At 46.3% G+C, this 16,180-nt stretch overlaps 1 protein-coding gene across 1 annotated transcript in view; it reads left to right on the top strand.

The window, feature by feature from the left end:
* Positions 1-16,180, top strand: part of ppfibp2b (PPFIA binding protein 2b) — a 242,077-nt gene that overhangs the window by 87,603 nt on the left and 138,294 nt on the right. Inside the window, exon 2 of the mRNA XM_084315553.1 lies at positions 6,706-6,810. Within this exon, the coding sequence (XP_084171679.1) occupies positions 6,729-6,810 (82 nt within the window). The 5' untranslated portion in view covers positions 6,706-6,728. The remainder of the gene's footprint in view (positions 1-6,705; positions 6,811-16,180) is intronic.

Genomic DNA, 16,180 nt, shown 5'->3' with positions numbered 1-16,180 from the left:
GTTCGCTAACAGTAATACATACATTACACATGTGATATCCCTGTTAGCTAACCTTAATACATACATGATGCATTATCCCTGTTAGCTAACATTAATACATACATGATGCATTTGATATCCCTGTTAGCTAATGTTAATACATACATGATGCATTATCCCTGTTAGCTAACATTAATACATACATTACACATTTGATATCCCTGTTAGCTAACCTTAATGATGCATTTGATATCCCTGTTAGCGTTAGGTTATGACTATAACCAAGTTCTGTTAGTTAGGGGCGATGCTTGGCATCGCCTTCTGCACTATCTCGCGTACGTGCACGCGTACTGAATAAACCACAAATGTACCTCTAATACCAGTATTAGTCTGACCACACCCCTCATCAGCTTACCTTCATAAGCAGGTGTGTGGTCACCTGCTCTCCTCCTTCCCAAGCTTTCACCACAAGGTGAGGACAAGGGCTGCAGCGGCGTCCGATGCCAAGCATCGCCCCTAACTAACAGAACTTGGTTATAGTCATAACCTAACGTTCTGTATCGTTAGTGGCTTAGCTTGGCATCGCCTTCTGCACAAGGGAGGCCAAGCGGAGCCACTTGGCTGACAAATACACCCCGCTGACAGCCCCCCAAAACCATCAGAACAGGGAGGGCCGAGCCCCCCGACCCCCCCTAATGGAGGGCAGCCCCCCTATTAGGGACGTCACGGGAGGGCGACGGACCCGACCGTGCGAAGAGGCACTCAAGCAACTCAACGCACAGGGTGAGCAGACCGTGGCTTGACCCACGACTACACACACGCACAACCCGCATGCCACCCGGGAACGAACGGAGGAACAACCTCGTTACTGCCCCCAGAATCACGGGGTCAAGGGCAAACCCAACCCCGTGGCAAGGCCGTAGCAGCGGAGCACGAAGGAAGACCCAGACCCACCAAAAGGACTGGACTCCCTGGAATGGGGGCCCGGAGAAGTCCATGATGCCAGCATCAAGACCCCACCAGGTGGGCACGTAGTGCCCCGCCCCCCACATCGCCAGCGTATTCGGACAAAGGCCCCTCAGTTACTGCACCTGGTATTCCCAGGCGGAACCAACCAGGCCAGTAAGCCGAGCGGGCCCCGTCCCCCCAATAGTACACCGCCTGGCACACTGACCCTGCAGAATAGGCAGTCAGCATGGCCGTAAGCACACAAAAAAGGTTAACCAACGGAAGCAGGCAGCGCACCGGGGAAAAACCAGGCAACAGGCTGTTAACCCTAGCCTGGAGACTGCGGACGAGACAGGCGCCAGAGGGGACAGCTGAACACAGCCGCCCCGGCGGAAGGAGCGTAAGCTGGCGGTGTTGCATGACCAAGCCTCCATTTAACAACCCCCACCCAGAGGGGTCGAGGCAGAGAAGGCTGACACGATTGGCAGACGTCATGAACGTGCAGGGGCACCCTCAACCGGTGAACCCGGGAGTTGACACTGCTCCAACACACCAGGGAATCAACCACCTCGGTGTTACCCAATGCGGTGGTTGTTCCTATAACCCCTCAAGAAAAAACTCCAAAACACACCTGCGGGTATACACCGGCTATACCGCAGTACAAGTGTTTCAGTTTCCAAAAAGGGTTAACCCAGGCCTACGGGTCGCAAACATCACTTCGGACCGGGCCTGGCGGTACGGGAAGCACAGGGTCACCAGAGGAGGTCAAAAAACCACCCCCACAGGCCCCTCTTCGCCATGCGTGAGAGAGGAGCGAAAAACAATGGAGAACCAGCCCCTAAGCACACCGTACCTGGTATTCCCCGGCGGTCTCCCAACCAAGTACTAACCAGGACCAACCTGTGTAGCGGCCGAGATCCGACGAGATCGAGCGCGTACAGAATGGCATGGCTGTAAGCCATGACGACAGTGCTGAGTAAAAACATACCCAACCAGGGTCTCCATAGCGCTTAACCCTGTGACACCCAGACCGACCTGGCATTTTTCCCCCTGAAAAAAGCCCAAGTCCCTCAGGGTACCAGAACAGCAGATCTGCATCCCCGGCGGACAACGGGTTCAACTGATCTGGACCAGCGTGACCAGAACCAGTCCCGTGCCCTAACCACGCCGACATGCCTACTCCAGGAGAAGGGCAGATATGCGTGTTGATCTTAACATGAAAAGAAGGCGCCACCCAGACGTCGGGACGAACCGCGCCTGGTGGCCCACCCCAAGGGCGTGAGACCCCACTACATATGTTCAGATCCATCCCGTCATCATCCCCCAGACATGAACGAGGATCCGTCGACAACCCACCCAGGTCATGGGATGTGGTCGCCGGAAGAGGAAAAACCCCCATCTCAGTTGCTTTATAAAAACGCTGTTTCAACCACAAGCAACTAAGGCGTGCCAGTCAATCGCCTGTTTACAGCGAGCTAGCACTATACGTGCGTCGGGACACACCCCCATCAATGAACAGGCTATTTAGACCTGTCATTGAATCCCCAAGGCGCCCAGGGGAACGACAAGAGGGGTGTGACACTCCCTAACTCCAACACTTCTGGAATAGAAAGAAGGAAGCATCAACAGTATGTATCCCAGTCTACACAGCCGGGGTAAAAAATGTTCACATTTTTACATCCCACCACCCTCCCATAGGAAAGAGACGGGGATCCCCAGAGAGACTTCCCACGCGAGCTGTACAGATTGAAAAGAATATATTGCACCTTGAGCCATGTAAAAAACTGGTTTTAGGGCCTCCGGGGAAGAGGCACCGAACCCATACACACTCAATAAACGAATTGAATCGAATATACATACAATAGAAAAGGACCCTTCTAGAGGGTCCACTCACTTTGACAATCTGAGGAGGAAGGCTCTGTACTCTGATGGAGGCTTCCTCACATGGATCACATGGAAGAAGGAGTCCGAACTCACAGAAGGCCTGAGTAGGCGCTTGGTGAGGAGGAGCCCTGACCACCCCCCCTGAAAACAGATCCATCACATGGACCTGAACAGCACACGGAAGTCCTACCAACAGAGACGCGCACGGTGACGTACTCTATGGCGGGGGAATTCCTGCGGTGCACACGCCCAATATACCAGGCCGTGGGACCAGGAACTCCCTCCCCCCCCCCCCCCCCCCCCCCCCGTAACGTGCCGAACCGCCACGTGACGGGAACCTTGAAGGACAGGGGGTGTACCCCTGACCGACAGAACAATGGGGAGAGGAAAGGTTACCAGTTCACCCCTTTACGACCCCACACCCATGATACGACGTAACGACAAAAAGAGAATATGACACAGTCATAGTCAGCTCCATGAAGCGTTTCACAGCTCCACACAGCGCACGAGCTAACCTGCTATCTGATTTTTACTAAGGAAAAACACAGAATAGAGAGGGCTCTAAGAACCCCGGTCCAACATACACATGTGCTTCTGTGGCCAGTACAACCCAGTTGTAGGTCACATGACACACACAACCCATCATCATCACAATGAGAGAATACATCATTCTTGATTAGTATCGACCACAGGCCTTGCTAAGCCCACATGACAGCAACCAAACCAATTTCCCTTTAGGAAATAAGTTTCTCCAGCAGATTTAGCACAACCTCAGCAATCAAGCTGAGAGTTACATCGTATCCCTACCACACAAAAGACACAATTAATGCACAACATGTCTGATAGGAGGTGATAAAGTCCCCAGGGAACCGGGGGGGGAAAAACACAATCCTCCTATTTTACCCTCAATACGGCCAGTTAAAACAGGAAAACCTGTTAATGTGTGAACTCACTGTCCATTGTCATTACAGTCTGAGAAAGAACATTCTTTTACTCACTCGTCACCAAGCATAGCTTCATAGGTTAGTTGCCTTAGTAGTGAGTACACGGTACACATAAACACCATGATGTTTCTCACACAACAACCAGATCAATACATCACGACCTGCACGGAGAAGCTACTGCCAGTGACAAAAACAGCTCACACACAACCCGCAACGTATCTCAAATGCATTGCAACAACACACGTTTTGGGAAAAAACACCGTCATTCACAATACATTTAGCAAGGTAAAACCAGAAGACGTGTTATGAGGGTCTGGCCAACCCCGTACCTGCCCGGAACGCAGATCAGCGAAGTGCAGTCACAAGCCACCGTAGAACACAGCCCTCTTTGTTGACGCAATCCCCGTCCAGGCTCAGGCAGGGTTGACGAACATCCCCTGTCAAGGATGACGTCGTGGTCAAGAGTGTAAAACATGTTAAAAATCAAAGCACGTTCAACAGAATAGCATCAAGCTAACGGCTGCTCCAACCGTTCGGGTGCTATCGCTTCCGCTCGCGAGACGCCGATCTACGACGCACGCGATCAGGAGCGAGCTCCCGGCGGCGCGCGAGAAGCCAAGCTACCCCGCGCCAGGCCACCGACCGGCTAACCGTAAGCTATGAACATGTAAACAATGACATAACACTCACCCAGACAGGCCGCCGTTCTGAACCCTCCTCACTTTTTAAGAGAAAAGAGAAAACAAGACGTCAACACCGCTTCACAACGGTGACAATAACACGTCCGGCGGAATCAGCACAGTACCAACTGGCCTGTATAGCTGACTTTGAACATGAATCTGCCGCTATCGCACATTACATGCACATATCCCCTCGTGAAGGAATACTCTCATTTGGATATGAAAGATGGGGTCTTAACACGGTGACAGAGAGAATCCACTCGTCCAGAACACACAGGGATCACCAGTGTCAATGGTCGCGGCCCACTAGTTAAAACTATAATGGTCGCCAGACCAAGGCCTTCTGTCGCCTAGACGGCTAAACAAAGGACCCTAGCCTGGGGCCGGTTTCCATAAACTTTGTCTAGTAGCCCCCATAGCACTAACAGACAAGTGGAGCCCGCCAGCAAACACTACTCACCCAACCTGGAACGCACCGCTCCTCACAACAGCGGCATGTCCGACAGTTCAGCTGTGGCCTGACAGGTTTCACCCCAACAAACACAGCAAGGAACTGCAGTTGAGAAGCATGCAGCGGCGTGCTCCCAATACGAAAACCGGTGGAGGGTTTGTAGAATGATCATCATCTTCTAGACACTCCAGTACGAAGACAATATCGCCGTATTTTCTCGAAAATAGTGAGAGAGAAAATAAAGATATGATGTCAACGTATCCTTGTTTCCCAAGCTGTTCCTAATCCAATTTCTTCCATCATGGTGTCAAGTGTGGGGATCTACCGAGGCACCTCTTCCTTGTGGTGAAAGCGAGAAGGAGGAGAGCAGGTGACCACACACCTGCTTATGAAGGTAAGCTGATGAGGGGTGTGGTCAGACTAATACTGGTATTAGAGGTACATTTGTGGTTTATTCAGTACGCGTGCACGTACGCGAGATAGTGCAGAAGGCGATGCCAAGCTAAGCCACTAACGATACAGAACTAATGTTAATACATACATGATGCATTATCCCTGTTAGCTAACATTAATACCGGTACATACATTTGATATCCCTGTTAAATCTAATGTTAATACATACATGATGCATTATCCCTGTTAGCTAACATTAATACATACATTACACATTTGATATCCCTGTTAGCTAACCTTAATGATGCATTTGATATCCCTGTTAGCTAACCTTAATGATGCATTTGATATCCCTGTTAGCTAATGTTAATACATACATGATGCATTATCCCTGTTAGCTAACATTAATACCGGTACATACATTTGATATCCCTGTTAAATCTAATGTTAATACATACATGATGCATTATCCCTCTTAGCTAACCTTAATACCGGTACATACATTTGATATTACTGGAAAACTTGGAATCTCCTTTTTGCAACTCACTGCTTTTGCACGCAAAGCCTGGCCGTCCCACAGTGCTATGCAAATTGTGTTATTGTTTTTTAAGGGTTAATCATTATGTAAATAAACCTATCCTGGCAGCAAAGTGTACCACCTCCTGCACGTGATAAATCACCTAACATGTGACTTGATAACGGACCCCATTCCATTTATGAAAGCCCAGATGTTTACTGTGTGTCTCGCCAGCTGGAGAATATTAGATTACAGATCACTCAGACGTCCTCACGCTCAGAACTTGTCCAGCTCTGAAAGGAAATATCTGTTTTAGAAAAGCATCACTGACTCTTAGTGGGTGAGTTCTGGACGTGGATTACGTCAAGACAAAGGCTACTGTAATTAAAAAAAAATTACATTTCTTTCAATTTAGAAAACAGACCCCTATCTGACTAAGGCACCTTTATTGAAAGACATTGTAAAAAACTAGAACATTGATTGCTTGAGCAGCGTGTTCCTGCATCCATTACTTTGTTTCTGTATATTAGATTCAGAAAGCATTCAGAAACACGCCAAACAAATTAAGTGTATTATGATTATTGGATTAGTGTTAGTCTAAAGGACTAGCTTGAAGACTTGCTTTTTGTCTTGTCCTTGGCACATGATGTCCGTTTTCCGCCCACACTTGGGCTAATGTCGTTTTCCAATGCAGACAACTTCACTTTCTTTGTAGAAACAGGGATACTGAAATAGACACGGTATCAAAAAAGCTTTAGACTGTTTAACTGGAACATACCCCACAAGCTCCGGGTTACGCTGTGCGTTTAAATATAGTCAGTGATGTCACTTGTACCGTTTTGTAGGACTACTTGAGAAGAAGTCTTTACTTCCGTCTCGGGCTCACGTATCCGTATCTCCTCTCCTCAGGACATCAGGAGGTCCTGGGTCTGATGCTTCCATCAGTCACCATGGAAACCGAGGCCAGTCACATGCTGGAGGCCGCCCTGGAGCAGATGGACGACATCATCGCAGGTAAGAACATACGAGATTGTTATCAGGCGCAGCGCAATTAACAAGGTCGTCAGCAGTATGCTGTGTGTGTGGCAGCAGATCCGTCAGTCCCTGTTCCTCTACGCGTTCCAATATGTGAGACTCGGGTCGTAGTACCAAAACAAGCGAATGATCATAAAGCTTTGTTCTTCCCGCGTGCAAAGTTTCAATGTGGCAAGTCGACGAGCGCTATGGAGTAGGCCAGTTTTCTGAATGTTCGCATGACTTAATGTCTGAAAATAACTGATTCTCAAAATGAATGTTGGATTAACAGTACTATAAGCTATTTATTATGCTGATGTAGGCTAGTTTGGGGCTTTTGAATATTGATTTTGGCATCGATTACCATGGAAGAAATTGAAGTATTGGGGTAAGCCCTAGAATAGGTACCTGCCTGTGGAATTGTACATACACTGTGATTATATGCCGTCTCTACATCGTGTCTTGACATCTGCAAAGGAACTGTGTGTGTGTGTGTGTGTGTGTGTGTGTGTGTGTGTGTGTGTGTGTGTGTGTGTGTGTTTGTGTGTACAGTGTGTGATTGTATGCTTATGCGTATGGGTGTACTCAATTAATTGTAAATTGAAAAAGGTCGACTTTTTGATGGGATGGACGTAACGTGTGTGTGTGTGTGCGCGCGTACTAACTAGGCACACATTTGTACTAACTAGGCAAATTAGAAATGAGGGGCAAGCACAGGTCAGAGAGTGGGGTTAGAGTTGTGTGTGTCTGGTGGGGGTCTTGTTTCCTGCGGGCAGCTCAGCCATTGCCAACATGATTTAACTAATGGGGGGTAAATGTTTAATGTGGCCTGCCAACAAATTAGTGTGTGTGTGGCTGTGTGTGGCTGTGTGTGTGTGTGTGTGTGTGTGTGTGTGTGTGTGTGTGTGTGTGTGTGTGTGTGTGTGTGAGTGTGTGTGTGTGTGTGTGTGTGTGTGTGTGTGTGTGTGTGTGTGTGTGTGTGTGTGTGTGTACGTGTGTGTGTGTACGTGTGTGTGTACTTCCAGTATGAAGCACAACATGGATGGGCACATTTCTTTGAGGTAAAAATAGCAAAGAAATGCTGAAAAATAAAACAAATGGGTTAATTTATTGAAAAGTTATGTGTACATTTGGAGGGTGGTCATGTGACGAAAGCCTGTCTTTTATTATAATGTGACTGACTGCTATTCTATTCTACTCTTATCTGTGTTCTTAATTACATGATTTTTACATGTGAATCTCATTCAGTTGCTCCAGTTGTTGCCATTTACAAAGAAACATGACCTCACCAAGTTCATTGAGTTGATAATGCTTCTCAACAACCACAAATAGAACTGAATTAAGTATCCTATTACCGATATAATCAGCCAATCATCAACAAGGCATTAAAACATGATGGGCCAACATCAGCAAGGCAATTTGATACACTTATCAAGAGCAGCATTTGTTTTGTTATGTCCCTTGACTGATTGCATTCCGGAATCATGAAAGCACTTGAGATGAAGCCTAGTAATTGATTTGATCTGCATGCGATGATATGCCACGCATACTATACGATTTAGTACAGAACTGTATAACTTTATATTGTGGCAAGGGAAATGTCAGTGGAGTGTAAAAACAAATAGAAAAATGAGAAAGTACAGTATAGGAGAATGTGTATTATGATGATCATAATGATCACAATGCTTTTAGTTGCAATATACATTTTCGTGGAACCCCCTCAGTGACGCACATGGCACTCAATTCCTGACTCCAACGGGGTGGAAATGGCGCCATCCACTGGTAGCTGCTGGAACTGCTGATAACATAAAAAGAAAATCAAAGTGCAGCATACAGTTGATGGTGTTTCGTTCCAGGGTTTAGCTGTAGATGTTTTATTTGTGTTATAGGTGTGTCGTGTGTAACATGTAGCGCATGAATGGACATTTAGAGGTGAATGGTGATACTGGTTTCATATCACTGAGATATAATTAGCTGAAAAGACACAGAGGTGTGTCTAGGTTTTGTAAACATTTGTACAATATACCGTAAAACACACATGGCAGACAGACAGAGAGCATTATCTGCTGACAAACACTGTTCCTATTTGTGTTTTGTACCCACAGCGATGGTGGCCTTTCAAGCTAGATGCGGTTGATGTTGCGTGGATAATGTTTTCCTCTGTGCTCCTCTGTACTGTATCTGTACTGTATGACTGTTCTCTTCACCCTCAGGCACCAATGGTTGACTGGATGGATGGATGGATTGGTGGCTAGTCTCACATTTCCAGACCTAGTATCGCAGAACCCATCATCATTGAGCAATAGGGGGAAAATACTTCTGGGTTGTTTGTATTTCTCAATCACAATCGTCTAGGGCGGCACTAAGCCAAAAATCCTGGCAAAATAGCATTGGGGGAGAAATGTTTCTTTGTCAAAGAGTTGTAGCTTGCTGCTGTAGCTTGAACACTTGTGGAAGTGGAGGATAATTCCAACTGAAATACCCAGAGCAGTGGGTGGATGGATCGATGGATAGATGGATGGCTATATGACTAGTTGAGTGGCTGTGCATGTGGTGGTGGTGGTGGTGGTGGTGGTGGGGGTTGTAGTAGTAGTAGTAGTAGTAGTAGTAGTAGTAGTAGTAGTAGTAGTAGTAGTAGTAGTAGTAGTAGTAGTAGTAGTAGTAGTAGTAGTTGTAGTAGTAGCAGTAGTAGTAGTAGTAGTAGTAGTAGTAGTAGTAGTAGTAGTAGTAGTAGTAGTAGTAGTAGTAGTAGGCAAAGTCAACTTTATTGTCATTTTCCCATTTGTGCAAGACATACAGAACAATTAAATTACGTTCCCCCTTCCCACGGTGTATATAAAAAGATCTAGACAATATAAAACACAAAAGTAACATACAGGACACAATATACAACACACAATATACAGGACTATGTGTAACGGTTGTGACAACGTCACCTCAAACTTCGATGCCCCGAGGGAGATTCGAACCCGGGTCTCCCACGCCGTGGGCAACAACACAGACTTCTTTGTACCGTGTCTATGCGTCTTTTGAGGATGTGAGAGTGAGTTTAACCCATAGCACCGCTACTCACCCCAGCCCTTCTTGACTGCGCTTCACGATACCATCCGTTACATATGTACAATATAAAATGAAATTAATGAGTGAATTAAATAAAAGAGGTAAAAGAGAACTTAGTCCAAATATTCCTAGCAGCAGTAGTACATAGTCAAATAAAATAAAGTGGCAGTGAGTTAGTAAAGTGGCAGTGTGTGTCAGTGGGGGGGGGTTCCTAGTCCCGAGTCTGTGGGGGCAGAGATGGATGAAGCTGTCTCTCAGTCTGCTGGTCCTGCAGCTCGGAGGCTCCTCATCCTCCTCGCGGAGGGCAGGAGATTGAAGAAGCGCTGTGAGGGGTGGGTCGTGTCGGAGTGCTTTGCGGGGCCAGGCGTGTGTTGTAAATGTTCTGGAGGGAGGGGAGGGGGGGCCCCAACAATCCTCTCAGCTGTTCTGACCGTGCGCTGCAGGGTCTTGCGGCAGGATGCCGTACAGCCGCCGTACCACGCGGTTATGCAGCTGGTCAGGAGGCTCTCGATGGTGCCCCGGTAGAAGGAGGAGCACAGGATGGGCACTGAGGCTCCAGCTCTTCTCAGTTTGCGGAGGAAGTAGAGGCGCTGCTGAGCTTTCTTGGCCAGTGATGCGGTGTTGGTGTTCCAGGAGAGGTCGTCCGTGATGTGCACACACCCAGGACTTTGGTGCTGCTCACTCTCTCCACCACCGCACCGTTGATGGTCAGTGGAGGGTGGTGGGTGTGCGCTCTCCGGAAGTCGACAACAACCTCCTTAGTTTTCTCCACATTGAGAATGAGGGAGTAGTGGTAGTGGTAGTAGTGGTTTGTCCCCTAGACAGGCTTGATAATAGTTGGATGGATGGATGGATGGATTACATGGGCCAAAAATATATATTTTTGAGACACTCAAATCCACCTGTTTGCACAGTAAAACTGTCTTTTACTGAGAAAGACAAAAGAGACTGCACCAGACAGACTCAGTTGCTTGTGGTTTGACTGGTAGATATGCATCAGTAGCATATGACTTACATGAGCTACTGTATAATTGGTGCTCTATTCTGCCCTGCCACACTAGACTATAACAGGAGTAGATCAGGTGGTCTGAACCGCCGTGTGAGGCTGAGATCTCTTTTCAAATGCCATTACCCACAGGCCTCGGGGGCATTGAGCTACTTCCTGGTTGTAATGACTGGCACTTTGCCCTGGCACTTTGATGCCCATCTCTGTGCAGCACAGACCAGCCTACTCTAGAGCATGGCATGTAATTATACTGTATCCACTGTGGCACTAGCCACACTGTTGGCACAGACCTAGTTTTAGATATCTGACTCTGATTGGAATCCCCCTTCCCCTAATACATGCACACACTCACACACACATACACACGCATGCACGCACGCACACACGCACGCACAGTCGCAGATTGACATGCATGCACTTGCTTTTTTTTTTTTTTTTTTATCATGGTTGGACAATTGCTTGTTTTTTTGCTCTAAGGCTACGTTTAGACGAGCGTTTTGGGATGGAAGTCTGAACAGAAACCGCAAAAGTCGTCTTGCGGTTTCACTTTTAATTTTGCGTTTAGACGAGCGTTTTGGGGTGGAATTCTCCGTGCAGACGAGGCTGTGACAACTCGAGACAACGGAGCCCCGCTGTCACACGATTGGCGCATATGTCACATGACGTGCTGTGAAGACCCGCCCTACTCTGCCTCTGATTCGCAGAGTGTGGATGGGGAATGTGATTGGACCAAAGCAGAGTCACTCACAGACAGTGGGTCCAGTCATAATAGTTGTGATAGCCGCGGGACAGATTCTTGTGTATTTAAAAGTACTGCCAATGTAGCCTTCAGATGATCGCCATGGATAGAATCAGACATGCTTTGTTTACGCTTCTAGGCTACTGGCACATGCCTGTGATGTAAGCAGTAGGCGCGACGAGAGCCTTGACGACCCTTTCGTCATCGTTTTATGCGGTTTGACATGGTTTGACAGTTTAGACGAGAGCGCAAAGGTTTACCGTTTCTAGGAATTCCACCCTGGAAGGTGGTCTCACTTTTTTACGGTTTCACCCCGTAAAAACGCCGTTTCCGTATAAACGAAAGGCACATCTGAAAAAAAAAATTGCGGATTCACCTGCTAGCGTTTCCGTCTAAACGGGGCCTAAATCTGCATGGGTTTCATTCTGCTCAATAAATTGTTATACCTTTGAAAAATGTCAACTGTTCTTTGAAAGGCAATGATCTTATAGACGGTTTCACTGGAACTCAGTTGTTAGGGAACAGTTTGGACCCAAGTGTATTTCCTGTGAGCTAGTGTTTGAGCAAACATTGCAACAGGAAATGACACATACATTTATAATGTTTATGTTGCCAACGTGCAGATTCCTCCTGAGCAACGTCAGAAGGATCCACCCCTTCCTGACAAAATAAGCCACCCAACTCCTCGTCCAATCATCTCCCGCCTCGACTACTGCAATGCACTGCTTGCTGGCCTTCCGACCACCGCCACCAAGCCTCTTCAACTCATTCAGAACGCAGCCGCCCGCCTGATCTCAAACCTACCGAAGTCGGCCCATGATGATGTCACCCCACTTCTTAGAGACCTGCACTGGCTCCCCATCGCCGCACGAATCCGCTTCAAGGCCCTCGACCTGGCATATCGTGCAGCGAAGGGAACGGCTCCCGCCTACCTCCGGTCAATGGTCTCTTACTACACACCCTCAAGACCCCTACACTCTACATCCTCTGGCCGCCTCAGACCCACTCCTATTCAAGCTCCGGGAGGGTCATCAAAGAAAAGCTGCCTATTCTCGGTCCTTGCCCCACAATGGTGGAACGAACTTCCCACCACAATTAGGACAGCCGAAACACGTCCAATCTTTCGCTGTCGACTGAAGACACACTTCTTCAATTAATATCTGAAATGAAAAAAACGTGTAAGTCGCATTGTATAAAAGCGTCAGCTAAATGACAAAATGTAAATGTAATTGTAAGTCTAAACCATCTATAATATTATGAAAACTCTTGTTGCACAGAAGTTCAAGTTCAAGTTCAAGTTCTTTAATAGTTGTCATACAGAAGTACAGAATACTTTCATACAAAATGCTTCTTACTGTTACGCTCCAGAGACTGTGCTAGACAAGATAGTATCAAATAACATAATAACATAATATAGCATGAATTTAGAAGAAGAAAAATGAGGTCACAGTGTTCGGTATAGACATATGTACAATGTTCTGAGTTACCATATAATATACAATACACAATACTATGCAGTGTACTAATGTACAGTACTATCTAGTGCAAAGCAGAAATGGGATGAGGTACAATTTTAGGTACAATTTACAGTAAGGTGTACGAGTTGTAGTGCAATCCTTCATCCATAAATATAAAGTGTGGGGAGTGGGTGCTACAGTGTGTTTGTTTAAAGTGGGTGTGTGCTATAAAGTGTGTGGAGTGGGTGCTACAGTGTGTTTGTTTAAAGTGAGTGTGTGCGTGTGGATGTGTGTGCTATGTGCGTTTGGTGGTTGTTGTTGTGTAGTGTTCATTCATTGTTCGTTTAGCAGCCTGATGGCCTGGGGATAGAAGCTTCTTCTGAGTCTTTCTGTGCTCGCCTTGAGACTCCGGTATCGCTTGCCTGACCGCAGCAGTTCAAAGAGGCAGTTGTTCAGGTGACTGGAGTCTTTAATGATTCTCTTAGCCTTGCCCTTGCAACGCTTGTAGTAAATGTTCTGGAGGGTGGGGAGCCCCCCTCCAATTGTGCGTTCGGCTGAACGTGTCACTCTTTGTAGTCTGCTTCGGTCTTGTGCAGTGCTATTCCCAAACCAGGAGGTGATGTTGCCGGTCAAGATGCTCTCTATTGTACATGAGTAGAAGTTCTTAAGGATCTTCTGGCTGACTTGGAACTTCCTTAGGCGCCTGAGGAAGTAGAGGCGTTGTCGTGCCTTCTTCACAACACTGTCAATGTGTGTGGTCCATGTCAAGTCCTCGGATATGTAGGCTCCGAGGTACTTAAAGCTGTTGACTCTCTCAACCGGTGCCCCGTCGATGCTGAGGGGGCTGTAGTCCTTGACCCCCGACCTCCTGAAGTCCACAATCATCTCCTTTGTTTTGCTGACGTTCAGGGAGAGGCTGTTTTCCTGGCACCATCCCGCCAGGACCTTGACCTCTTCCAGGTAGGCCCTCTCGTCGTTGGCAGAGATCAGGCCCACCACCACTGTGTCGTCAGCAAATTTGATGATTGTATTGCTACTCCGCTGAGTGAGTGTTGTGTCATGGCCTCTCATTAGAGTCACCATCTGTCCTGGTGAGGATATTCACTTCAGTATATCCTACAGCTTAGAGGCCTCGTTTTGTAACTCTGTGCTTGCTTTTACTCCAAGTTTGAGTAGGCTTGATGGGCAGTGTGGCTGAGAACCACTCCTCAGTTCGACTTCACACTCTACACTGCACTCTCTTGGGTCCTCGGTAATAAACGTGCCAAGTGTGAAGTTGATCAGAGGAGCGGTTCTCGAGAGGACAGACAGACTGATGGAAGACAGAGATTTATTCCTTTATCCCTTTCACTAACACACTACCAAAGGGTTAACCCTTTCACTGCGACAACACAGAAGGTTAACCATTTCACTGCCACACGACAAAGGGTTAACCCTTTCACAACCACACTACAGCAGGTTAACCATTTCACTACCACACTACAGACGGTTAAACCGTCTGTAGTGTGGTAGTGAAAGGGTTATAGATGTAGCTAAGTCCTATTTCAACAGCACAGCCTACAGTGCATGCTGTAGTGAATCACTGATCACTGATGTGTAACCCTTTCACTACCACACTACAGAAGGTTAACCTTTCACTAGGGTTAACCTTCTGTAGTGGTGGTTGTGAAAGGGTTAACCCTTTGTTGTGTGGCAGTGAAAGGGTTAACCTTCTGTAGTGTCACGGTGAAAGGGTTAACCATTTGGTAGTGAAAGGGTTATATACATATATTCTACTGTATATGTATAAGAAATTCTTCTTATACATCCCAACAGCTACCACTAATTCCTAAAGAGAAACCCTGTATCTGTGACTGTCCCAGGCCCTGTAATCAGCCATTCCAATGGCTGGAATCTTAACTAGGGATGTCCCGATCACATTTTTTTGCTCCCGATCCGATCCCAATCATGTGATTTTTAGTATCTACCGATACCGATCTTTCCCGATCCGATTTATCCCAATTTCTCACATTACATTCACCCTGAATGTTGACATTATCCAGGTGAAAAGTTAACTTCATTCAAGCGAGGCATTGCAATCCTTGACATAAATCATTTGATGTATAATTAAATCAAAGGAAATGCGTTTGTTTTGGCAAAATTCAAAATTCTGCTCTGTGTGACAATAAATAAATGAATGATGATATGCAATTTAAAACCAAAACGAAGGCCTCAGTATGAGTTTAAGACGTGAACATGGTCATTTTTGTTGAATAAAATTAAATTTAAAAAAAAATCCACACGTTTTCCGGCTCGGCGATCAACTTGGGTCTCTTCAGATGCCTCGCCGGAGAAGTAACATGAGGAGGCTGGACCCCCCCCCCATCAGTCTAAACGAGGGGTCAGCAACCTTTTTGACATGGAGTGCCTGTTTGAAATATAGTTGTAACTAGTGTGCCTCAACAATATTCCATGCATCGTAATTTTTTTTTCTCATAATCAGGTATTTTTTATGAACATTTTTACATTATTACATCATTATTGTTATTGTTATTATTAACAATATTATTATGATGGTTGTATCAACCCTAAATCTGAGTTGGGGGGGGGGGGGGGATGCAATGCAGACAGCTGCATACAGTGCGACCATTTCACTCACATTTGCCTATTCATTTTTGGACACATCACACACCATCGGTGTGTGTACTGTACGTGTGCTGTCATAGCTCCACCTACAGGCCTAATGGAGAACACCAGGAGAACACCAGGATGTGAATTGAGGGTGAATGTGAGGTATATTGTGTAAATAAGTTTTGATTGATCGCAAGACTACACTGTAAAATTTTTTTTATAATAATAAGTTACCAGAACTTACAAATATTGAGTTCAGTTACTGTGCATTAAGGTTTTCAGTTTTCAATCCATAATAAGTTAACAGAAAAATAATTACACAACCACATTATTTCAACCTAATAAAACTATGTTTATTGTCATTGTTTTAAGAACACAAGTTGACTTGGTAATACTCACATTTTGAGTAAAAAAAAATTGCTTTTAACATGTGCAATGTTCAATGAAATAGAAAAATAAATAATAAAATTTGTTGATTAATCCCACTGGTCACAATGG

Source organism: Notolepis coatsorum (genome assembly GCF_963971535.1).
Source record: "Notolepis coatsorum genome assembly, chromosome: 6".
Taxonomy (NCBI): Eukaryota; Metazoa; Chordata; class Actinopteri; order Aulopiformes; family Paralepididae; genus Notolepis; species Notolepis coatsorum.
This window is presented reverse-complemented; position numbering and strand designations above follow the sequence as displayed.